General features: G+C 60.2%; 3 protein-coding genes across 8 annotated transcripts in view; 1 reads left to right on the top strand and 2 right to left on the bottom strand.

Moving 5' to 3' along the window:
- SPECC1 (sperm antigen with calponin homology and coiled-coil domains 1) overlaps positions 1–1503 on the bottom strand; it is an 87252-nt gene extending 85749 nt beyond the window's left edge. Inside the window, exon 1 of one of the 2 annotated variants that reach the window (XM_039720807.1) lies at positions 1325–1503. The gene's annotated coding sequence lies outside the window, so the exon portion shown is untranslated. The remainder of the gene's footprint in view (positions 1–1324) is intronic. The other variant, XM_039720810.1, reaches the window with a different exon arrangement.
- A 111-nt stretch (positions 1504–1614) lies between these two features.
- Positions 1615–5058, top strand: TIMM22 (translocase of inner mitochondrial membrane 22). 2 transcript variants are annotated; one of them, XM_039720821.1, is made up of 4 exons: positions 1619–1899; positions 2225–2421; positions 3404–3476; positions 4477–5058. In XM_039720821.1, exons 1-4 carry the CDS (start codon positions 1668–1670, stop codon positions 4551–4553), a joined length of 579 nt encoding a protein of 192 aa, XP_039576755.1. In that variant the 5' UTR covers positions 1619–1667; the 3' UTR covers positions 4554–5058. The 2 variants fall into 2 exon arrangements, with proteins under 2 accessions (XP_039576754.1, XP_039576755.1); XM_039720820.1 differs by lacking the exon at positions 4477–5058 and having other exon boundaries at positions 1615–1899; positions 3404–3607.
- Positions 5059–6212: 1154 nt separating this feature from the next.
- The window catches only part of ABR (ABR activator of RhoGEF and GTPase), a 37733-nt gene continuing 21347 nt past the window's right edge, over positions 6213–22598 (bottom strand). For 3 of the 4 annotated variants that reach the window (XM_039720815.1, XM_039720816.1, XM_039720817.1), the window contains 17 exons: positions 21397–21449; positions 21124–21264; positions 20679–20800; positions 20435–20600; positions 20223–20345; positions 20076–20151; positions 19841–19945; positions 19317–19391; positions 19074–19171; positions 18832–18963; positions 11914–11973; positions 11712–11821; positions 11338–11477; positions 10773–10907; positions 10411–10516; positions 8671–8818; positions 6213–8539 (listed from right to left, as the gene is read on the bottom strand). In XM_039720815.1, the coding sequence (XP_039576749.1) occupies positions 8450–8539; positions 8671–8818; positions 10411–10516; positions 10773–10907; positions 11338–11477; positions 11712–11821; positions 11914–11973; positions 18832–18963; positions 19074–19171; positions 19317–19391; positions 19841–19945; positions 20076–20151; positions 20223–20345; positions 20435–20600; positions 20679–20800; positions 21124–21264; positions 21397–21449 (1880 nt within the window). In that variant the 3' untranslated portion in view covers positions 6213–8449. Of the gene's footprint in view, positions 8540–8670; positions 8819–10410; positions 10517–10772; positions 10908–11337; positions 11478–11711; positions 11822–11913; positions 11974–15952; positions 16247–18831; positions 18964–19073; positions 19172–19316; positions 19392–19840; positions 19946–20075; positions 20152–20222; positions 20346–20434; positions 20601–20678; positions 20801–21123; positions 21265–21396; positions 21450–22598 lie in introns of those variants that run through there. The other variant, XM_039720818.1, reaches the window with a different exon arrangement.

Here is a 22598-nt window from a genome sequence, read left to right as displayed (position 1 = left end):
ACGGAACACTGTGGATATTTTCAGACCCGCTTTGAGCTACACATGTCCTGAAACAACACCGCTGCCCCACACCAGAGGGGACCGAGCTGTCCGCAGGGAGCAGCCGGGGATGTCCCGGTGCCCGTGGCACAGCGGGGACGCCTCCGCCAGGCTCAGGTGCCCTGGGCCGTGCAGCCCCGCCGGAGCCGCGGGCACACCCCGGGCTGCGGGAGCCCTCAGAGCTCCGCGGGGACCGCAGGAGCCCCGCTGCCCTCAGAGCACCGCGGGGGCTGCGGGAGCCCTCAGAGCAGCCCCGGGGACCGCAGGAGCCCCGCTGCCCTCAGAGCACCGCGGGGGCTGCGGGAGCCCTCAGAGCTCCGCGGGAGCCCCGAGAGACCCCGGAGCTCCGCGGGAGCCCTCAGAGCACCCCCGGGGGCCGCGGGAGCCCTCAGAGCCCCCCGAGCTCCGCGGGAGCCCTTAGAGCACCCCCAGGGGCCGCAGGAGCCCCGCTGCCCTCAGAGCCCCCCGAGGGCCGCGGGAGCCCCGATGCCCCTCAGAGCCCCGCTGCTAGCCCTCAGAGCAGCCCCGGGGACCGCAGGAGCCCCGCTGCCCTCAGAGCACCGCGGGGGCTGCGGGAGCCCTCAGAGCTCCGCGGGAGCCCTGAGGGCCCCCCGGGGGTCGCAGGAGTCCCGCTGCCCTCAGAGCCCCGCTGCCCCTCAGAGCACCCCGGGGGCCGCGGGAGCCCTGAGCGCCCCCAGAGCTCCGCGGGAGCCCTCAGAGCCCCCCGGAGCTCCGCGGGAGCCCTCAGAGCTCTGCGGGAGCCCTCAGAGCTCCGCGGGAGCCCTGAGGGCCCCCCGGGGGTCGCAGGAGTCCCGCTGCCCTCAGAGCCCCGCTGCCCCTCAGAGCACCCCGGGGGCCGCGGGAGCCCTGAGCGCCCCCAGAGCTCCGCGGGAGCCCTCAGAGCCCCCCGGAGCTCCGCGGGAGCCCTCAGAGCCCCCCGGGGGTCGCAGGAGTCCCGCTGTCCTCAGAGTCCCTCGGGGGCCGCGGGAGCCGCGCTGCCCTCAGAGCCCGTCTCGGCTCCGGCGGGACGCTGCGGGCACGAGCGGCGCCCGCCCCGTGCGGGACCTGTTGCCCTCAGACACCGGCGCGGAGGATGCGGGGACACGGCGGCGGCACCGCGACACCTCACCCGCTCCCCGCACCTCAGCCAGGGCGCAAGGACGGGGTCCCGCAGTGCGGCACCTCAGCGCTGCCCCAGCACGGGGGTGCCCGCCGCGAGGCTGGCGGTTCTCCCCAGCCCCGGCCAGCCGGTGCCCCCGCGCTACCCTCACCTCCTGGCGCTCACCTGCAGCCGCCGCCGCCGCCGCGCTCGGGGATGCTCCGCAGCCGGAGCTCTCACCTCACCTGCACCGGCCGCACCGGCCACCAGGGGGCTGCTGTGCGGCACTCCAGGTAATGTAGTCCCCTGGCTGCCCGGGACGGCCAATCCCCGCGGCGCGGAACGTGCCGGGAGTGGTAGTTCTTCCCGGAGGCGTCAGTGCGGGGCAGACTGGGAGGTGTAGTCAAAATGCGGGGGTGCGCAGCCGGCTTCTCCCCGCTGCGGAACTACAACTCCCGTGCGCCCCCGCCGCGGCGGCTCGAGCGGGCCGGGCCGCGGCGCCGAGCTCCCGCGGGTGTGCGAGCCCATCATGGCGGCCGGGCCGCCCTCAGCGCCGGGTGAGCCGGCGCCGCCGCCGCCGCAGCCGCCGCTGCAGTACAGCCTGCTGCTGCAGTACCTCGTGGGCGACAAGCGGCAGCCCCGCGTCTGGGACCCCGCCGTCCTCGGCGGGATCCCCTGCCCGCCCAAGAGCGAGGAGCAGAAGATGGTGGAGCGGGTCATGGAGAGCTGCCCCTTCAAGGCGGCGCTGGCCTGCGTGGGAGGTGCGGCGGCTGTGGGGTCGTTCGGGGGTCCCTGCGGCTTCGGGAGAGGGGCGCATGGAGATGTTTGATTTTCCTCCCGTGTCTGATTTTCCCCCCGTGTTTGATTTTCCTCCTGAGCCTCCTCCAGTGCCTGTCAGATGTCCCAGGGGGGATCTGTGTCTGCCTTCTTGCAGAGGTGCTCGTGGCCTCTCCTCACACAGCACGGGCTGGCACAGGTGTCCACAGCAGCAAGAGATCCCTGCCCTGTCACAGCGCCGCTTCATTGCCTGCAGGGAATGTGCTGCTCCAACGCAGCCGAGTTAATTTCGTTGTTTATCCTTCACAGGGTTTGTTCTGGGAGGTGCGTTTGGTATCTTCACAGCTGGCATCGACACCAACGTGGGGTTTGATCCCAAGGATCCCTATCGCACGCCCACGGCCAAAGAGGTGCTCAAGGACATGGGGCAGCGAGGCATCTCCTACGCCAAGAACTTTGCCATCGTGGGTGCCATGTTCTCCTGCACGGAATGCGTGGTGGAATCTGTGAGTAGGAGCCTCTCAACCATTAACAAATGTTTTCTGGTACCCTTTAAAATCTTTTTCTAGATCCAAATAAGTACATATATTCTTTTTGCAATAGGGCAATGGAATAGGCTGCTTTGTTCTTTCTTGGCCAGCAGAGCTTTTCAGCTTTGAGATCTGTCTTCAGAGCTGCTGTTCTCTCGCAGAATGAAGAACTCTTTTGCAGTGGCAAAGTCCTTTTCAGTTTAAGTCCTAAATGTGTTGGCAAGCATAGCTATTACTTTTTAAAACCCTAGCTACAAGTGCTTGTGTAAAATGTCAAACGGTGCGTTGCAACATGGTAATTTGAGTGTCTAAAATTCCATATGCAGAAAGAGATCATTTGAAGAAGGTTCTTGAGTAACAGGCCGGTTTTCCTCTGGCCCCTACAGTCAGACCTTGTGCAGCTCAGTTGTAAATCTATCATCTGGGTTTTTTTTTAATAGGAAAATTGCCCTCTTATGAATTTAAGCCCTGCCTTTTAATTGAAAGGCACAATTACTTCTTAAGTCATCTAGAAGAGTAGTGTATCTGCTTACACAATGGAACACATCAAAGAGATCTCTGCACTGGTGAAAATCCAGCATGTCCTGGCTATGGAAATAGTCCACAGGTGCTGTGACTGTTACCTGTGCCAAGGACCAGCTGCATGGCCACCTCAGGGCTTTCTCATGTGGTTATTGCACTTTTAGACTCAGGGCTGTGTTCTGTCCTGGCTCACCTGAGGATCCTTCCCACAGCACTGCATTGCACCATATGGATTTGTCTCACCTCTCCCAGTTACCTTCTCCTTCCTCCCTTCCCTGCCCAAGTCTGGGAGTGCAGGGCCATCTGCTGAGAGCAGAGGGAAAAACACCCTCAGCTGAGAAGGGGATGGAAAGTCGTTTAACCTTTCTAGCTGCTAGCACAGATGCTGGGTGTTTATTCCATATTTACCTGTTGGCTCTGATGTGTAATTCCACAGTATCGTGGGAAGTCAGACTGGAAGAACAGCGTTATCAGTGGCTGCATCACGGGAGGAGCCATCGGCTTCAGAGGTTGGTGCTGCCTGCTGGGAGCTGTTTCTGTCATAAGATTGAATTTGGTCATGCAGCACACGATGTTCTCAGTGCAACACACACACCACAAACCTCTGTGCATGGGGCTGTGGTGAGGCCAGTGTGAGAGTGTGCTCTGGACTAGCAGAGCTGTCAGCTCCGAGAATAAGTGTGGATGAGGAAGGGTTGTCATAGAGGAAAACCAACAAAATTCACTTGAAAGAAAAGTCAGGAGATGGTGGTGGCTGTCCACACTCTTCTATGTGTCATGGGAGAGAGCCAAAAATACATACAGAAGCTCTTGTGTTAACTGAGCTCTACACATCTGCCATTTCACTGTCTCTGCTGTTCTCCTTTGAAATTAGAACTAAAGAACTCTTTTCTTTTGTACCATGTGCAAAATGCTTTTCTCCTTTCTCATGTATCAGTTCAAAAGGCAGTTCTACTTATGTGTGAACGAGAATGGTGTTTTAGTCCAGCAGCACTAGTGGAGACTTTCCTTTAGTGGTAACATCTGGGAAAATGCCCAAGTAGGAGAGAGCTGTTCTGCTCATCAGAAATATCAAACTTCTCTCACTCTCCTTAAGAAAAAAAAAAACAGTCCTCTTTTATGAAGCATAATTGAAAAGAAAGCTCTTGAAAGTGCTTCTAATTGAGCTTGTTAAGTTGTGTTTGTCCTAGACCTAATCCTCTTAGACCTGTCAGAGCAGTGGCTGCTCTTCCTCTCCCTCCCTAGCCCCACCAAGCCACGTGCAGGGCTCAGATGAGAGCACAGTGCAGTCAGAAGTGGCCACTGGAGGCTTCTCTCAGTCCCCTGGGTGAGCCTGAGGACTCAGCACTGAGAGCAAATCCTGCTGGCCCCGAGGGGTTGTACAGGCAGTGCCAGTGTCCCCTGGGAGGGCACTGCTGGGTTCCTGCTGCTGTGAGCTCTGAGCCAGCCCAAGTTAATGGGAATAAGAGTATTTCCCCTACTTTGCCTGATGGTTTCCTTGCCTTGCAGCTGGGCTGAAGGCCGGGGTGATCGGCTGCGGGGGATTCGCCGCTTTCTCCGCTGCGGTCGATTACTACCTCCGGTAACAGCCAGGTCCCTCGGGAGCAACAGTCCCTGTTCCAGTGCTGCTGCTGAGAGCCTGCACCACAGCACAACCATCAGGCTTACCTTTCCACTGCCTCTGGAGTCGGGGTGGCGCTGGCCACTTTCTGAATGACTAACAGCAACCTGGCTGCGAGCCCTGGCGAGCTGCTCCGGGCAGGCTTGCGGGAGCATGGGAGGATGGAGCCAGACACAGAGCAGCATCTCCAGGACAGATCAGCTGACTGTCAGTTTCCAGGAAACATGCCTGGACTCTGATCCTTTGGGGCTGATTTTGATTAAGTCTGTTGCTGGCATCAAAAGAAGGCAGGAGGACAATCTTCGAGGAGAAATGCAGCGATTTAGGTTACCACACATTTGAAGGTGCTGCAAGTGTTTTAAGAGTCACCAGTTTGCAGCTTGCTACTCTGTTGGGGAGAGGTAAGATCCTGTGGAGAAATAAGTTTGTTCCAGGCTTTTCTTAAAATACCATCTGAAGACAAACCACCATCTGTACAACTTGTCTTATTTCAAGTACAGAGATGAGCGCCAGATTTCTTTACCATGTTTTAAAGGGAAAAGCAGAAAGGAATCCTTAGCCTTAGAGCTGTGTGGTTACTGGCAGATGAACAAAACAGTTTAAAGGAAAAAAAGAGGTTGTTGCTGAAGTATAATTCTCTGTAGCCACTTGGCTAGCCTGATTTAACCTCACTGTGGGAGTACAATCTTGCTACTGCTTTAACTGCCCCAGGCTCACCCCATTAGTTCCAGCAATTTGATAGTGAGACTTAGAAAGCAGAGCTGTGAGAATAAACCAGTGTTTGACAGATAGCTGGGCACTCACTCAGCACACAGCCTGCTTCCCATCACATCCCTGTGCCACCTCCAAGTGCCCCAGTGTTACACAGGGGGAAGTGAGTGTTTTTTCTGCCCAAAATTGGTGCTGAAATCAAAACATCTTGTTTGTTAGCTCAAGGAGCTGCTGCCTCTTTGATTGGTGTTCTATCTGTCCTCCTGCTGTTCTGACCAAGCTCTGTTCTCAGACCTCAGAGGGTCATTTTTAACCCTTATTGAGCCACTCCATAAAGGCAAACACTCCCTCTAATCTTTTGGAGGCAGTGGCATTTCAGATGCAGTGCACACAACTAATAGGGATTCTCCCCCCCACTTCCCCTCCTTTGCACCCACAGTTGGACATCCCAGAACAGTGACAGCCCTTGTTGACCTGGAAGACCAGCAGTGTGTTTTGGCTGGTACAGTGGTCAGTGGTCAGTTTGGAGGCACACTGGCTCCCATTCCCACATGGAAAGAAGTGGGGAGACAGCAAGCACCATGTGATCTATCAGATGAGGTTTCCAGATCTCCTGATGTCCCTTGCTGTGCCTGTTCAGTATCCTCAGGCCAGAAGCTGTGCAAGTCAGCTGAATTTTAAGCTTGAGTAATTCTAGTCTGATTAAACAGCCTGGCTCCAGACAGTCCAGTTTTTTTTCCTCCAAAATGCAAGGATATAGCCCAAACCATAAGAAGTCTCTTCAAAGATTGCCTAGCACAATGCCTGTGCTTATACCACTGGCTTGAAGTGCAACTAGCAAGCATTCCACAACAGAAATAAGAAGCTGTGATGCCAAAGTGATCAGTTAGTGCAAACAGCAACACCACAGGGCTTCTTTTGTGCAAATATCGGGGCTTTGCAATTTTATTAACATTTTTTTTTCTCCTCACGAGGTTTTACAGCCATTTAAAGTTTATAATCTACAGAAATTGAAACAGAACACAAACAAAAATATATCCTTAACAACTTTTGAAAGTCAAATATTAATTAACAGTTCTATTCTACCTGTAGCTGCAAGAGTCCACCCCCCTCTTTTCCTTCCTGAAGGGACAAGCAAAAGCCAGTCATAGGGACAGCCACAGCCTGTTGTGCTGGGCTGTAGGGACCAGGCCTCCAGCCACTGTCACAGGGGGAGATTTGGCTGTACAGAGTCTCCATCTGGAATTGACAGTGTCGTGGACAGAGACTTGGACACATGTAACAAATCAGACACACGCAGGGATCCGTTGTGCAGTCAGAGCTAAAGCTCGGCCTCCTTACTGGGTCCAGGGCCAAGACAGACGCCTGGTTATTTTCTGCAATGCTGTTTCCCTTCTGTTTAGCTGGTAGTCAAGAGGAGCAGGGTCTGGAGTGTGAGCCCTTTGGAGGGGGACTGAGACCTCCCCTCCTTGCTTTGCTGGTGCAGGGCTGGCAGGTGCTGCCTTCCCCAGGGAGGTGGCTGAGGACATACCTGGTGCATCGGTGGCTGGGCTCTGCCTGGAACAGTCCATTAATTGGGAGGGTAAAGGCAACGCTGCTGTGGGGGACAGGCTTGGTCACTTCTCATCCATCTCCATTTGGCACAGGAGAGCACAGGGCCAACACAGTCGGGGACATGGGGGGGCTTTTCCCACAAGAACACGGACTCAGCTCACAGAGCGAAAGGTTTTGTGTCCCAACAGGTACCAACACCTACATGGGAGCGTGGGGGACATCCCAGGAGCCGGGCACTGGGGCAGCCACTGGGACAAGGCTTAACAGCTCCAGCCATCAGCTTGGGAGGAGTCACTGGCGCCACTAACAAACAGACCTGAGCTGGCTGGCACAGCTAATCCAGCAGCAACCACTTTGGGAGCAAGACAGAACGAAGCATTTCTGCCTTCAGTCACAAGGGCCATGAAGGCTTTTTTCCTCCTCCCATCCTTCTGTGCTGGTTCCCAGGCTGGGTGACCATCCAGCTGCTGCAGAACACTTGCCTCTGGCAGCCAGGCTGCCACCGAGGCAGGGCCGTGTGCTGCCATGTGCCCAGTGCAGCAGGGAAGCCAAGGAAGGGATAAGAATCTCCTTGTCCCCATGGCCATGGGAGGAATGCTGGTGGCCCAGCAGGCTGTGCCACGGGGTGCATGCAGTGCTCATGGCAGTGCTGGGCTGGCAGGGGCATGAGTGCCTCACTATGGCAGAGACAGAACTGTACAGCAGATACCCTGTTCCCCACCAAATTTCCAAACTGGGGAAATATGTGGCCACATCAGTGCCAGAGCAGACGTGGGGTCAGCCCATGGTGCAGAAAGCAAACCTGCCTCTGGCTGGCCATCCTTTCACCCTGCTGTGGATTGAGACCAGCACAGCACCTCTGGCTCCAGCCTTGTGTGAGAGGTTACCCCATAACGCTGCTCAGAGGCAAAATCCAGCCAGGGCAGGAACCACCACGCCACACACACACAGGCAAAGCACAGGGCTGGGACTGCAGAGGGGACTGGCCTGAAAACACCCAGAGGAGCCGTGGCAGGGAGGAAGCAGCACCCTGCTCCTCTGCTCTGGTGGTCGCAGGTTTGCTCAGACCGGAGCGGGATCCAGGCACAGGGTCCAACGTTTGCGCAGGCAGGTGAAGCCAAAGCAGAGCTGGTTGTCACTGTCACCAGGGAGGGAGGCCCGTGAGCTCCCGGCCTCGGAGCGAGCCAGTGCTGCACATGCAGGCGTGGGCAGGGAGCTGGGCAGCAAACAGGCACTCGTGGGGCACTGCAGGCTTCAGGCAAGGGGTGCCTGGTAGGAGTGAGCGGGCGGGAAGGAGTCCAGGAGAAAACTAGCCAAGGGGGAAGCCTGTGTCCACAGCCCTTGTCAGTCACTACCTCTTCCGTTGAGCAAATATACATAAAAACAATCCTTGAACACAAGAAGGGACATAAGACACGACTACTTTACAGAGAGGGCCTGGCACCTGGTGGGACCGGGCCACTGGAACGTGATTGTACAGGAGCTGCAGGCAGCACCGGCCTGGGTCTGGGCTGGTCTCCCTTGGGGGCTGTGGTCCAGTCCGTGTCCCCCAGCAGGGAGCTGGAGTGTTTGCAGCTGGTGCCTTCTGCCTGCAGGCTACACGTCTGTGGAGAAGTAAAGTGTGTTGCGTTTGAGCTCGCTGAAGGAGATGGGAGGATGCTGCAGGTAGTAGAGAAGGACCTGGACCTGTAGAAGGTAAATAGGGGGTGTTAATACAGAAGGGGAAAGAGCTGCCACCTGCCAGCTTGTCCCATCCAGCAGAAAGTAACAAATCTACCCAGACAGGCAGGTGAACCCCTCCAGTACCCAGCTCTTACCTGGGCCATCACATCGTGGGACCAGATGTCAGAGGCCAAGGTGAGGTGTGCCTTGCTCTCCCCCTCTGAGGGTCTCAGAAGTGTCGGCCCAAAAACCGTGGCCAGATTGTGGAGAGACATTTTGTTGATAGGTTCCTTTTCAGCCACCCTGTGGGAAACAGGGAGAGAGGCAGTGTCAGCCCCTAGTGATGTTCAGGAGTGGGGAGCCATGGGGTGATGTGGAGGCAGAGGGCTGCTCTCCCTTCTCCCAGCAGCAGTGGGGCACCTCCAGCTTTCCACTGCCCTCTGTAGCCCTCAGAAAACCCAGGTGCAGGGCAGGGAGCTCTGCCCCCTTCACGGCCTCTGCTGGAGCTGCCGGGCCTGGCTGGGAGCCCTGGGTGTGATGTGGCAGCAACCAAGCCCTCACTTTGCACTGCAGGGCCTCCTCCCTTCCCGAGCCCGCAGGGTCCGGGGAGCCCTGCACCAGCCCGTGCCCCCTGCACCCACTCCCCTCGAGGCTCCCTGCCCCAACAACCCTGTGGGAGCGCTGCCAGCACGGAGGGAAGCAGGACCACAACATTGCCATGTTAGGAGGCAGCTGTGCTCCCCGGCACAGGCTGCTCGCTTGAGCCCCGGCCAGGGGAGCAGATGTGGGAACTGGCTGTGCCCGGTTCTCAGGATGGAAATGGATTTTTCCTTCTCCATCCCCCAGCATCAATCACTTTTTCTGTTTGGTTTTAGCCAAACCAAAGGAACAAAAAAAAAAACTTTAATGATGCAAGTAACATGAGCTGTGAGCCCCAGTCCCAAGCTGTGGCCAGGCTCTGCATTCTGCTCTGCTGCCCTGTTCCTTCCCTGGGTTTTTAGGTCCCAAGGGAGCCCCAGTCCCTGAGTTCCTAGGTTTGGATGCACCTCATCTGGACCACGACAAAGCCTGTCAAACCACAAACTGCTGCACTCACCCTGGGATAGCTGACATGAGGTGTCACCTGCAGTTCTGGGACATTTCCACAGAGCTGACTGTCCTTGGTTCTTGGCCACCCGCTGCTGACAGGTGACAGGGATTGCTGCATCTTGTTTTGCAAGGACTACTGCTGGACTGATGGGAAGGGACACAGAGCTGTTTTCCTGCTAAAGGGGACACTGCAGAGCTCCCAGTTGATTCCTGTCCTGTGCTGAGGCCAGCTGCTCCCTGCAGAGCTCATCCAAGCAGCTGCACGCCGGCTGCAGCAGCCAAGTGTTCCGTGTTTGCAGAGGCCGTGTGCTCCCTGCAGAGCTGACCTGGATCACTGGCCAGGCACAGCCCAGGCCCTGCTGGCACCACAGCTGGTGGTCCTGGGACACCAGGGGCTGCTCTGGAGGGGCAGAATGGCTCCAGGACCCCCCAGCATCCTACAGGACCCAGGAGAGGAGATGTGGAAAGCCAACACCGATATCAGAGAAGGGTTTGAACAAGCTGCAGCCTGGGGAATTTGCCAGAGCCCAGAGAGACGGGGCAGGTGGGACACACCTGGAGCTGTACCCTCTTGGAAGGGCTGGGAAAAGACCACTCCATGCCTGCCCCAAGCTGCTGTTGCTGGCCCTGCTCTGCACCAGCACAGCACCATCTCCCTCCAGCCTGGGGTCAGCCTGGAGCCGTGCAGGCACCACAGGAATCAAACAGCAGCTCTAACTCTGTTCATGTCCCATCCCCATGGCAAAGCAGTGAGACAGACCCATCCTGCACCTCCCACCCATCCCAGGCAGCCCCTGAGGCATTACCTTTTCAAGTGCTCCAGCAGGAAGAGGAAGGTGATGAGGTTGGGGTCAGGCAGCGAGCGGAGAAGGTGCATCATGCAGTTCTCCTTGGCAGCAGGATCCGAGAGGGCTGGAGGCAAAGAGGGAGAGGGCTCAGGACAGGGTCTGCTGCAGCAGCAGGACCCTCCACAGCCAGACACCTCCCAGCAGCCAGTGTGTGAGCACTGGGGAGCAGCACCACGAGCCCTGAGCTGACTTGGAACCAGCAAAAACAGCCAGGACCAAGTGGGCTGAGCTGGGAAGGACCCTTGGGAGTGTCCCATCGCAGAGCAAGCAATGCCAAACAGGATTTGTGCCTCATCCCCTTCCCATCCCCGAGTTCTTACCGATCCCCTCCATGAAGGCGGGGTAGAGTCTGTCAGTGAGGAGGGGCTCGGGCAGCTCACGGAAGTACAGCTTCAGCGTGCCAGCGATGGCGTTGATGTCCATGTCACTCAGCATCACCAGGATGTCCTTGTTATCTGTCCAGAGAGCACCCACACGTGACACCTCCTGCCCTCCTGACCCCACCCTGTGTGTCCCTCCAGCCACCCAGCCAGGCTGCCAGCTGCAGGGCAGGGACAGCACTGCTGGGTTCACAGCCCCATTAGCCATGCTGAGGCTGGGAAAAGCCTGGTGGCTCCCGCCTGGCTGGGCAACAGGACACACAACAATTTGCAAATCCATTTGCAACATTTCCCTGACTCAGTGTCTCCCAGGAGCCAGCCAGGAGTGGCAGCAGCTCAGAGGCACAAACGAGCTGGGATCTCTGGGTGTTTTTGTCCCTCCTCACCCCCAGCCCCTTCCTGTGCAGAGTGGTGCATCTGCCACATGTGCAGTGCAATAACCAAACCCAGGCTTGCAGAGGGCTGGGGGGGGTCTCGGAACACCCAGCTCCCCCAGGACACTCACTTGCATCAAAGACAGCTTTCAATGCCTGGATGTCAGTGGCGACTCCAGAGATCCTGTAGATGCCAACCTCGTCGATGCCCCTCTTCTCCACCTCCTCGACGCACTGGCGCACGATGTAAGGCACCTTGGAGCGCTCGCGCCTGGCTCGGCAAGAGGAGATTCAGCAAAGATTCCCAGGGGAACCCGTGGCAGCCAGCCCAGCCTGCAAACCCCGCCAGGGCAGGATGGGCATGCACAGGGGAGGATGGGAATGGCTACGGGAACGAGGAAAGTCCCCAGCAGAGAGCAAAGGCCAAGCTCGCCAGTGCTGGTGGGAGCAAGGGGACACAGTGCAACCCCACACCCAGAGATCAGCCCCACAGCCCTGCATTTACTTTGTCACAACACTGATTTTCACCCCGAAGACACCAGTCTGCTTTTTGGACGGGGTCCTCTTCAGGCTCATGTCCCTGCTTGTGAACTTCATGGAGAACTCCACCTTGATCTGTGGGAGACAGGGGGTGAGTCCTGCCTGGCCTGAAGGCAAGAAGGGGCTGCATTCACAGCGAGGGGCTGTGGGTCCCCCACCCCACTTACTCCGTTCATCTCAATCACATCCATGTGCCAGTTCTTCGTCTGCACGGCCTGTGGGTCCAGCTGTGGGGAGAGATGGTCTGTGAGTTCTGTGGGGACACAGCCTCGTGCCAGCCCTGCTGTCATCCCAACCTGGTGGCCCCCAAAGCCCCTGATCTGCAGATGGTGTAGAGCACAGGGTATGCTTTCCCTCTGCAACATGCTGCTCATGACTGGAGGATGGAGGGGTTCCCCTTTGGGGTCTGGGGTCCCTCTGGCTGTGCCCTGGAGCCAGGTGGGCTCAGCACCCCCACCCTGCCCTCTCCCCAGAGCCCCTGCAAGGCAGTGCTTTAACCCACACCCAAGAAGCAAGAAACTTCCAAGAAATTAGGACTATTTCTGGCGGCAGATTGATGAAACAGAACTAGGGCAGCGTTTTCCATGCAGAAAAACAACATCTCCCCATAGCCAAGGCTATTTATAACCCCTGGGAATGACAGGCTCTGCTATTTCTGGCTTTGGGGCTAGCGGGGGACTCGGTGATGCTGCCCTGGCGCCCGGGTGCAGAGAGAGGTGCTGGCATTCCCAAGGCCCTGGCACGTGCCGTGGTGGGTTCCGAGCCCCAGGGCTGGGCAGAGGTGGCTGCAGTTGCCTTTTGGAGCTTTTTGGTCCCCAGCTGGTGGTATTGATCCAGCCCCATCGATCCCTGTAATGCACAGGGCGGGCAGCCCAGCCCTAATGTCCCCTTGGGGAAGGGGATGGGACATGGGAGCTGGTGGGAGCTCCCAGGGCTGGGGACATGCAGCTGCCAGGCCACACTTGCACCAGGCACGTGGGGTCACTCTGCAAGGACACAGGAGCTTCCTGCAGCTGCTGGGTCAGGAGATGCTCTGGGCTAGTGTAAAGATGTTCAGAGCTGCTGCTCCAGCCACGGAGCTGCTGTTCCCCTGCCCGTAAAGTCACTGCATGTCATGATGGGGGGGCACTGTGGGGTCCCTCATGTCCCTTCTTGCACACCAAGACCCCACAGTCCCAAGGACAGGCTCAAGCTGCCCTGGCTCTTGGCACAGACCCAGCACAGTGGCATTGCCACATGCCCAGCCTTCTGAGCCCGAGCAGCTCCTCAGCCATGGGAAAACTGTGGTCCCCAGCAAGGCAGAAATGCTGCTGCCTCCCAGGAATGGCTCCTGACAGGGAGCCCCCCCTGGTGCTCCAGCCCAGCACATGGAAGAGCCCAGCGAGTGCCACGCTGCTTCCTCTGTGCCAGCCCTGCGGCTGCTGGAGAGCGGGAGGAGGAGAGGGAAAGCTGCAGCTGCCCTGGGCTCCCATGGGACCCTGCAGCAGGTCTGGACACTGGGATCACGAGACTGCAGCCAGACCACAGCCAACCCCAGCCCTGCTGCTCCAGCTCCTCTGTGCTCCCCCGCAGGGCTGCATCCCCCACATGCTGCCACAATGCCACCACAGCCAATGCCACTGTCCCAGGGACTTTCACCCTTTTCCCCACACATCCCTGTCCCACTCATGGCAGTGAAGTCCCTTCTTCCCCCAGCCAGGTCAGGAGCCTGTCTGCTCTGCGATGCAATTTTAACTCCAGCCACCATGCATGCCTTCCCCCTCCCCACCCCTCAGGTCCCTCTGGCTCTGATGGCCCTGGCAGCCACATCTGGAAGGGCTTTAGAGAGCTCTGAAGAAAGCTTTTATTAAAGCCAGGTTGGCTGCTGCCAGTGCTGCAGACCTTACCCTGAGCACATCACTTCCCTGCAGCCCCTTCCCCCTGCATGGCCACAATCAACCCACAACAACCAGCAGGGCCCAAATTTGGGCTAGTTCTGCTGGCACCATGGGCCTGAGCCCCCTTGCAGCTCCCTGTGCACCACTGTGGCCTAGCCCTGGTGCTCTCCAACCCTCCTGGCCAGCACTCCGTGCAGCAGCAGCAGCAGCACACGATGCTGCCACTCCCCAGTTCGAGCAAAGCCACGTCCAACGCTTCATCTCCAGGCGTGGGAGGATGGATGGGAGCATCCACCCACAGAGCCAGAGCTCTGCCCACACAGTGCTGGCAAACACCCTGCCCCAGCTCCCACCACCATCTCCTTCTCCTCCGAAGGGAGCTGCCTTGCTCCAGCAGGATGCAGGGACATCCCAGGTCGATGGGGAACTCCTGGGCTAGGAGCCCTGGGGAACAGCCTTCGAGCCAGCGATGTGCAGGATGAGATGTCAGCTCCTCTTTGGAAGATCAGATGGCTTCAAACACCCCTCTGTGCCTGGGGAAACATCTCAGCCAGGTCACCAGCACGTCTCCAGGCTGCTCCCTCCTGCATCTCAGGGGCTCTCAGCCATGGTGGTATCCATGCCCAGGTCAGCATTCGCTGTGGTGCCGCTCTCATCCACAGCGAGGTGAAACACCCTCTGTTTGTTGCCACAGGGATGTGCCATCATCCTGGTTTCCAAAATTATCCAAAGCTGTTTGTTTGTAGGACAAGGCCCCAAGTTGTGGAGGAACAGGCGATGAGCATCCTGGCAATCCTGCAGCACTTTGTGTGTTCTGGGGGGGTTCTGCTGGCACTGACCCTCCTCTCCTACTGCTTGTCTTGTCCATGGGACAGCTCCAGACTTGAGGTGATGAGGCCACATCCTGGAATCTTGTCCTCAAGACACTTCCAGGTCATGGCACTGTGACAGATCCAGGCAGGGCTGGGTTCACAGAGCTCCAAGGTGAGGAGCTGGTAGGGCTCCAAATCCTCAGGGTGGTTCCCCAGGGCCCCAAACACCAGGATGCTGTGGTGGGGCAGGGACTGTCAGGCTGGGCATGTCCCCATCTCACATCTCAGGCCCATGAGGTCACCCCAGCTCAGCCTTGGGTGAAGCAATTGGGAGCAAACCGGTGACTCAGTCTTTGAGGTCATCCCTGCCAGGGCCCTGGGGAGCGGGATCCCAGAGGAGCTGCTGCAGCCAGCGTGGCTTCCCATCAGCGTGGCACCCACAGATTCCCCAGCCTGGCCCCCCGTGGCTGCCCTGGCAAGCAGATCCCTCACCAGCCCTCGATGCCAGGGAGCAGACAGTCCCTGAGCCCCCAGCACTGTGGGGCAGAGCAGCCCCCACACCAGCAAACGCTGCCAGGGGCAAAGCACAGCCCCCCAAAAGAGCAACAATTCACAGCCCGGACTGAGAGTGACCCGAGGAGCAGCAGCAGCACCCACAAACCCACCAGGACCCTGCATGGACCCGCCGGGGCCACATCCTGTCCTGCAGCCCCAGGGAAGCCAGCAGCCAAGACAAGCACGGGAAATGAAACCTTTCATGTTTTGACCCAGCAACAGCCTCCGGGCAGCCTCCTCACGGAGCCCTGCTGCCCCTTAATCCCCTGGGCTCGGCTCAGAATCGAGGTTAATGCCGCTGCGTCACACGCGGCCCTGCCGCTGCCAAACCGAGCCCCCCCGGCCCGCAGCTCCCCGGGCAGGGGCACCCCACCGAGGGAGACCCCCGTGGGGCTTTCGGGACAGCCTGCCAGGGTGCTGTCTCCCTCCTTTTGTCACCTATGTCGCACATCCCTGCGCTCTGTGTTCCCACAAAGACGGGCAGCGCTGGCTGATGTGGCTGCGACACAGCTGCGAGCTGGGAAAGCCTGGATCGACCCGGGTTGCAAGAGGGGGGACGCAGGCACCGGGTGCTGTGGCACCCCGGGAAGCCGGCCCCAGCCAGCCCAGAAGCATCGCTGCCTCCCGGGCAAGCTCCAGGGCCGGGCAGGGATTCCCTGCCCTGCCTCTGCAGAACCCCCCGCTGCAAACAGCTCAGCCTCAGGGAGCCTGCCAGCACACAGAGGGAGAGGGACGGAGGAAAACAAACACCTCACAGGCTGCCAACTGCATCTAAGAGCTCCCAAAGCACCCAAACACCTCCCTGCTCCATGCACAGACTCATCCTCCGCACAAACAACACAGCCCCCCACCCCACAAAACCACCGGCCAAAAAAGCCACGGCCACCACGCAGAGCAGACCCGGCAGAGCCATCCCGGAGGCCAGCACCGTCCCCCGCAGCCGCCCCCCACACCCCGAGCACCTTCTGCCGGAGCAGCTTGCTGCGCACCCTGCCCCAGAGCCGGGCGCCCGTGTTGGGGGCTCGCTTCCCCTCGGGCTCCTCCACGCTGCCGGGGCCGTCCTCCGGCTGTACCAACACCTCCGTCATCGCCACCACCGCTTCGGCTCCGGGCAGGCGACACGAGGGCGGCCGGGAGCGGCTGGGTCAGCGCAGCATCCGCATCGCTGCTGCCGGCGGCGAGAGCTCAGCGGCGGCCGGCCGGGGCAGCCCTGCCGGGGCGGCGGGGCGGCGAGCGGCCGGGGCTCATCTTCAGGGTGTGAGCCAGCCTGGCGAGGCAGCCCCAAAAACCTCCCTCCCCCTGCGAGGAAGTGACTCAAAGGCGGCCCCCACGCGTTTAACTCTCGCCCTGCCGCTCGGCAGCGCCGGGGGGGCTGCCCGGGCTGCCCGCCGCCGTTATCCGCCGTTATCCGCTCTCGTCATCCCTCTGCTCTTCTCCCTCTGCCCTTCTCCCTCTGCCGCTCTCCCTCTGCCCTTCTCCCTCTGCCGTTCCCCGCCTCGCAGCGCCAGCGGCAGCCGCGGCCCCCGAGGCACCGCCGCTGGCGGCTGCAGCATCCCCGGCTCCCCGCGGGAGCCAGGCTGGCTCTCCGGCTCTTGCTGAGGCTTTTGGGGTTTGTTGTCACGCCTAGGGACAGCTGGGTACCCCCATGTCCCCTCTGTGCACCCTGGCCCCTGTCAGCCCCGCTGCCAGGGGGGCAGGGAAGCCCTGGAAGGGTCTCTGCCTGAGTGCAGGCCTGGGGGGACTTGCATTGCCCCCCAGCCCATCCCTCAGCAGCCCCTGGAGTCCCCTCGGGTCACTGGGGCTCCCTGCAGGTCTGGGGTGCCCCAGCATCAGAAATCTCCCCCCCCAGAGCCTCTGCCAGCCCAGGGAAGGGGACAGACAGACAGACAGACAGGCAGCTATTCCCTGAGGGCACAGCAGGCACTGTGCCCATGACAACACAGGCTCTGCTTCAACAGCCAAATCCCCCCGGGCATCAAATGGGCTGAGGAAGGGGGTCCTGAGACCCCCCTCATGCACCCCCTGCCTGTCTCCTCCAGGGCCTGGGGGCCACATCCAGCCTCTGTCCTCTGCAATGTGGGCACAAGCACCCACGGCCTGCTTTGCCCACCACAACATCCGTCTGCCATCCTGGCACAGCACCACACAGCCCTGCCAGCACCCAGCAGACACAGCCCAGATGCTGGGAGCAACTGGGACAGCTCAGAGCAGGGCTGAGCCCTGCAGTGCAGGGGACACAAGACCCTCATGGGGACACGAGCCAAACAGGGCAGCCTTACCCCAACCACAGCATATTCCAGCTTTAAAAATGGGGTTAATAACAACAAAACAGGGTTAATACCAACCAGGAGTCACACCTTTCCACTGAGCACCCAGGGCTGCTATGTGGAACCAGCAGCAGCTCATGATGAGCCCAGGGACCAGCCAGGGTGAGGAACATCCAGGGCAGCATCTCTGCCTGAAGGGCGCAGGGAGAAGGCAGGGGGGCAGCTCTGGGGCTTGGCTGCAGCCCACAGCCCCAGAAGCAGCACTGCCCATCCTGCTCACAGCTGTCCTGCCCTGTCACCAAGCCCACCCCCGGGGCAGAGGCCGAGCTGTGGCTCTGGGTGATGGCAGGACAGCCCTAACCCTGTTACTCTTCCATCCTTGGGATAAGCAGCCCCAGGGCCTTCTCTCTTTCCTGCTCTTCCCCCACAGCTTTTGCACAGCGGGTACGGGCTGTGCTGTCCCTGTCCCGACCCCCGCATCTCCCAGCATGACTCATGTTTGTTGATCCAGGCTATTTCCGAGAGCGCAGCTGGACTGATCCCCGCGGGACACCGAGCCCCTTCCCTGCCCTGGCCTTCCCACTTGGCCCAGTGCCACCCCCACAGCACTGCTGCCTGGGGGAGAGGGCAGCACAGGGGTGATTTCAGGTATGGACAAGCCACTGGTGAAGCTGAGCCCCCACCTCCCACCCCGTGTCCCCTCCAGTGGTGTTTCCCCACAGCATCCCCTTCCCAGCAGCACTTCCCTGCTGCTCTCTGCTCCCCTGGGACCTGCCCTCAGTTGCTTTCCCACGGAGCAGGCAGCCATGAGGGGCCCTTTGAAGTGGCCCCGGGTCCAGGGCTGTGTCCCAGGCGTGACCCTGTCCCCAGCACTGCCAGGAAGGCAGCCAGGCTGGGCTGCCCACCAGGAAAACACAGAGACCCCCCCTGCCCAAAGTGTGTCCCCCTGCCCTGGGCTTCCCTGCAGCCTGCCAAGGTGGCTGCAGGGGGAATGGGAGGTCTGGGGGTTGCCTGCCCTCCACTCCATCCTCCTGGTCCTGCTCACCTGGGAGCATCTCAGGGCAGCCCATGCCTCCATCCTCCCTGCCTGGCAACCACCAATCAGAGGCGGCTCAGCCATTGCCCTGGAAACCCCCGTTGCCATAACAGCAGCTGATGGAGGCACAGGGAAGGCAGATGGTGGCAGAGGGGGACACAGGAGGGACAGGGGGCTGCACATACAGAGCCCTCCCCAGGGCAGCTGCCAATCCCTCCCCGCAGCCCCCAGGGCCACAGCACAGAGAGCAGAACAGAAACACTTCCAGCCCAGCTGGGGCTGGATGCACCTCAGCAGGGAGGGTCTGGCTTTGCCACCTCCACAAAGGCCCCCCTCACTTTGTCCCACCTTCTCCTGTGCCCCAGGACCATCACGTCCCATGCCTGAAGCCCACCCACCCCACAACTGCTGTACCTCACTCCCAAAAGCAGAGCTGCCCACCCCAGGCATCGCTCCAGGACAACCCTCCCAGCCCAGGTGCCAGGCCCTAAGGAGTCTCCCTTTGGTTGAGAGGATGCCCAAAAGCCCCAGTGCATACCTGGATCTGCCCCTTGCCCATGATCTTGTCCACAATTTCGTTGTTGTCCTTGTTGAGTTTGGTCTTGTCATAGCACTTCTCGTAGCAGAGGATGCGCAGGGACTGGGAGCCCTCCAGCTCAATCTCAAACTCCTGGGGTGTGGAGGGAGGGTGGCTCAACCCCAGCACCCCAGAGCAGCTCCAAAATTGGGGTTGAAGGGAAATGGGGAGCACAGCCCCTCGTGCACGCCCCCCTCCCTCACCTCATTCCACTGCGGCTCCGTGGTGTCCCGGAACACCCTGGTCTTGGCTTTGCTGACAAAGTAGCCAAAGGAGTCCACCTCCAGTGTGCAGTAGAGATCTGGGGGAGCAGACATGGCTCAGCACCCCAGGAACACCCTCACCATCTCCCAGGGGACCACTGGGAGCAGAGCAGGGCCACGTGCTGGACCCCAACTCTTCTAAGCCCACTGGCCCCTCCAAGCAGGGTGGGCACCCACACTTACTGGCTGACTGCTGGAAGCCCTTGGCAGAGTGGACGATGACGTGCAGGAACCCATAAAGCCCTGGGGACTCGTCATCTGTGGCAGGAGAGCAGAGGCGGTGTCAGGGCCTGGGTCTGGATGTCCCCAAGGCAGCCTTTGCCACCCTTGCCACAGCAATCACAGCCCCTGCAGTGACACCCAAATCCCCCAAGCCCCTGGAGGGACACCCTTAAGTCCTGTATCCCCCACTGACGACATCCCAAGCTCTCCTGCTGCTGGACAGCCCTGGGGGAGGTTCCCAGAGGGGCTGGCTGGGTCTCACCCTGGGCACGGTGCTCCTGCCCAGCACATGGCATGGGCTGCAGAGAGCCCGGGAGCAGCCCCTGCTGCAGCCGGGACTGCGCTGCCCGGGAGCCCGACGCTGCTCCAGCAGTGCCACCTGGTGGGAAGCTGTCCCCTGCACAGCAGAGTCCCTGCTCCAGCTCAGGGACCCCACAGCTCCTGCTCGGGATCATCCCGAGCAAAGCACCCCAGCGGCCACTCACCGTCCTTGTTGCTGGTGACTGGGATGTTGTGGACAGTGCGTAGCTTGAAGCAGGATCCTGTGAGCACCTGCAGCTCCACTGAGCTCAGGACAAAGGCCTGGAGGTCTGGGAGAGAACAGAAGCTTCAGAGGGACACAATCGGTGCTGGTCATAGAGACTGGGATCCTATAGGACTTCCCTGTGGCTTCTGGGGGTACCAGAAGCCCCAAAAGGGCCTTGGCAGCCCCAGACTCACCCTTTTTCTGCAGTTTCTGGATGGCCTCCCTCCACTCGGACCGCTCGTAGTCGGAGGAGAGCAGGAAGAGGTAGCTCTGTAAGAGAGGGAGATGTGGCAGGCTGCGTGCAGGCAGGGCTGAGCCCGGCCCCAGCCCGCCTTCCTCACCTTCCCGTTGCGGTTGTGGATGCGGAAGGGAATGGCAGGTGAGTTGAGGAGCAGCCAGAATTCGTTCTCAAACATCTTCTTCTTGAGGCGCTCGATGGCGCGGCTCTGCCCCTTGTTGGCTTTCTGCCGATGGGGAGCAGAGAGAATCTTTCAGAGGTGTCCCCCAAGACCCATCCCTGACCCCAAGAGCAAGCCCCACACCCTTCTCTCACCTCCTTCTGCACCTCGCTCTTGATGGCTGAGATCTTCATCTTCATGTCCTCCAGCTCGTGGTCGGGGATGACGTGCACCTGCGGGCAGTGCTCCGACTCCTCCGGCGAGGGGAACACCAGGTCGGCCAGGGGCACGTACCACTTGCAGTCGTACTGCTGGTGCTTCCTGCAGGAGGGCACGGGTGCTGACTGACGCCTGACCCCCTCCCTGGCACATTCCCCCCGTGCCCAGCGCCCTCCTTACCCCACGGCTGTCTTCTTCAGCTTGGCACAGAGCAGCACGTCGGTGAAGAGGAAGACGTGCCGCAGCTTCCGCGAGCCCTCCGACAGCTCCACCAGGAAGCCATCCTTGATAAGCTGCCGGGTCTGTGGGCCAGAGGGGCTGCCATGAGGGCAGGCAGGGAGCAAAGGCCAGCAATCCATGGGGAAAGGCCGACAATCCTGTCCCTCTCTGTGCCTCAGCCACCAGGAGCATGGGAAGGTCCATGTCCTCTATGCTTAATAAAGCACCAGCAAGCAGCAAGGACCAGGTACAGCCCTAATCTTGTACCTGGAACTGTATCTGGAGGAGCTTCTCCAACTCCTACCCAGGCACTAAGGAGCTCTTCAGGGCAGAGACACCAGCCAGGGGCTGGCAGAGGGCTCAGCCCTCACCCTGTGCCCAGGCACTGCCCACCCCACAGGCTCACCTCGCCCTTGGGGGTGGTGACCGCTGTCCTCCGGGGGTCGATGTCCTCATTGATGCTGGAGAGGAAGTTCTGGGAGATGCGGAGGGCGTCCTGGAGCAGGGGGTAGTCAGGGTGGTCAGCTGGGGTGTGCTTGAGGAGATCCTGCAGGGAGACGGGCACAGGTTAGCAGCTCGAAATCAGCCACCCTGGAGACCCCTCATCAGCACTCCCACAGCTGTAGAGCAGCAGAGACAGAGCCCCCCACCACCCCCGTGGGACTGGTGTGACACTCACGTGCAGGACGAGCGTGCTCCGTGTCACCCGGTCGATGGGTTTGTACAGCAGCGCTGAGGGGAGAGACAAAGTGTCAGCAGACACCTGTGGCTGGAGCCCTGGCCCCTCTCCCACCTTCACAGACAGCACAGGGGCAAGGAGGGGAGCCCAGATGCCCAGAGAGCTCCCCTGGTCTGCACAGAGCCCTGGGTGACCATCTGAGATCTGTCCTGCACAGCTGGACAACCGCGGTAGTGGCAGGAGCAGGGGGGAGCCAGCACTGCCACAGCCCCGTGTCCTGCTGTGCTGGGGACATCAGGAGCCACAGCCAGGCTGGTGTGCGGCCATGGGCCCTGGGGACAGCATGTCCCACCACACCTGTGGCAGCACAGGACTGGGACAGCCCTCTGGAGGGCAGGGCCTCCCCCGAGGGCTGCAGCCACCCTTGCTGTGTGGTGGCTGTGGAGCGGAAGAGCCGTTCCTCACCCTCAGCAGCTTTTTCAGTTTCCCTTTTGGCTCAGCGCTGGGTCCCATCCCTCACCAAGCTCTGCCACCCCTGTACCCACCTCTCTGCACCACCCCAGCCAGCCCTGGGTGCAAAGAGGGCCCAGGCTGCTCCAGCAGCAGCAAAACCTACAGAGAACACGGGGTCCAAGGCTTCAGCCCCACACCCCTGCCCCATGGCCCTGCCTGCAGCCCCCCCTGACTGCCTGTGAGGCTCCACCCAGGGCAGAGAGCAGAGCAACCCACACACAACCACACACAGGGGGTACAGACAGCCCCTTCTCCTGCCACACACCCTCCCAGCAGGAAACAGCCCCAGAGGCTCTTCAGAGGTGCATTTCAGTGGAAGCAGACAGACCCTTCTCCTCCTCCCCACCTCTTTGGGCAGGCAAAGGCACAGAGCCCACTCGCAGTGCTGCTCCCCGTGCCTGGCCACATTCATGTCTCCCCAGGCTGCCTCCAGCCTCTGGGGTTTCTCTTCACTTTGGAGCACTTCCCCAAACTGCCAGAGCTGAAGCAGGCAGATTTCAGCCATGGGAGAGAAGGAAAAGCTGCCACCTCCTCACTCTGGGCTGACTCGTGGGGGGTTCCCATCCCTGGGATCCCAGAGGTGCTGCCCCATGGCACCCAGTCCTGAGACAGGGTGAGCAGGGGGTCTCTGTTCAGGAGGTGACAATGCCAGGCTGAACCCCAAACAGAGGCTACACCCCCACGGCTCC

This window comes from Passer montanus, unplaced genomic scaffold (assembly GCF_014805655.1).
Source record: "Passer montanus isolate IOZ18808 unplaced genomic scaffold, ASM1480565v1 scaffold44, whole genome shotgun sequence".
NCBI lineage: Eukaryota > Metazoa > Chordata > Aves > Passeriformes > Passeridae > Passer > Passer montanus.
Note: the sequence above shows the minus strand (reverse complement) of the source record. Positions and strands in the feature narration are given on the sequence as shown.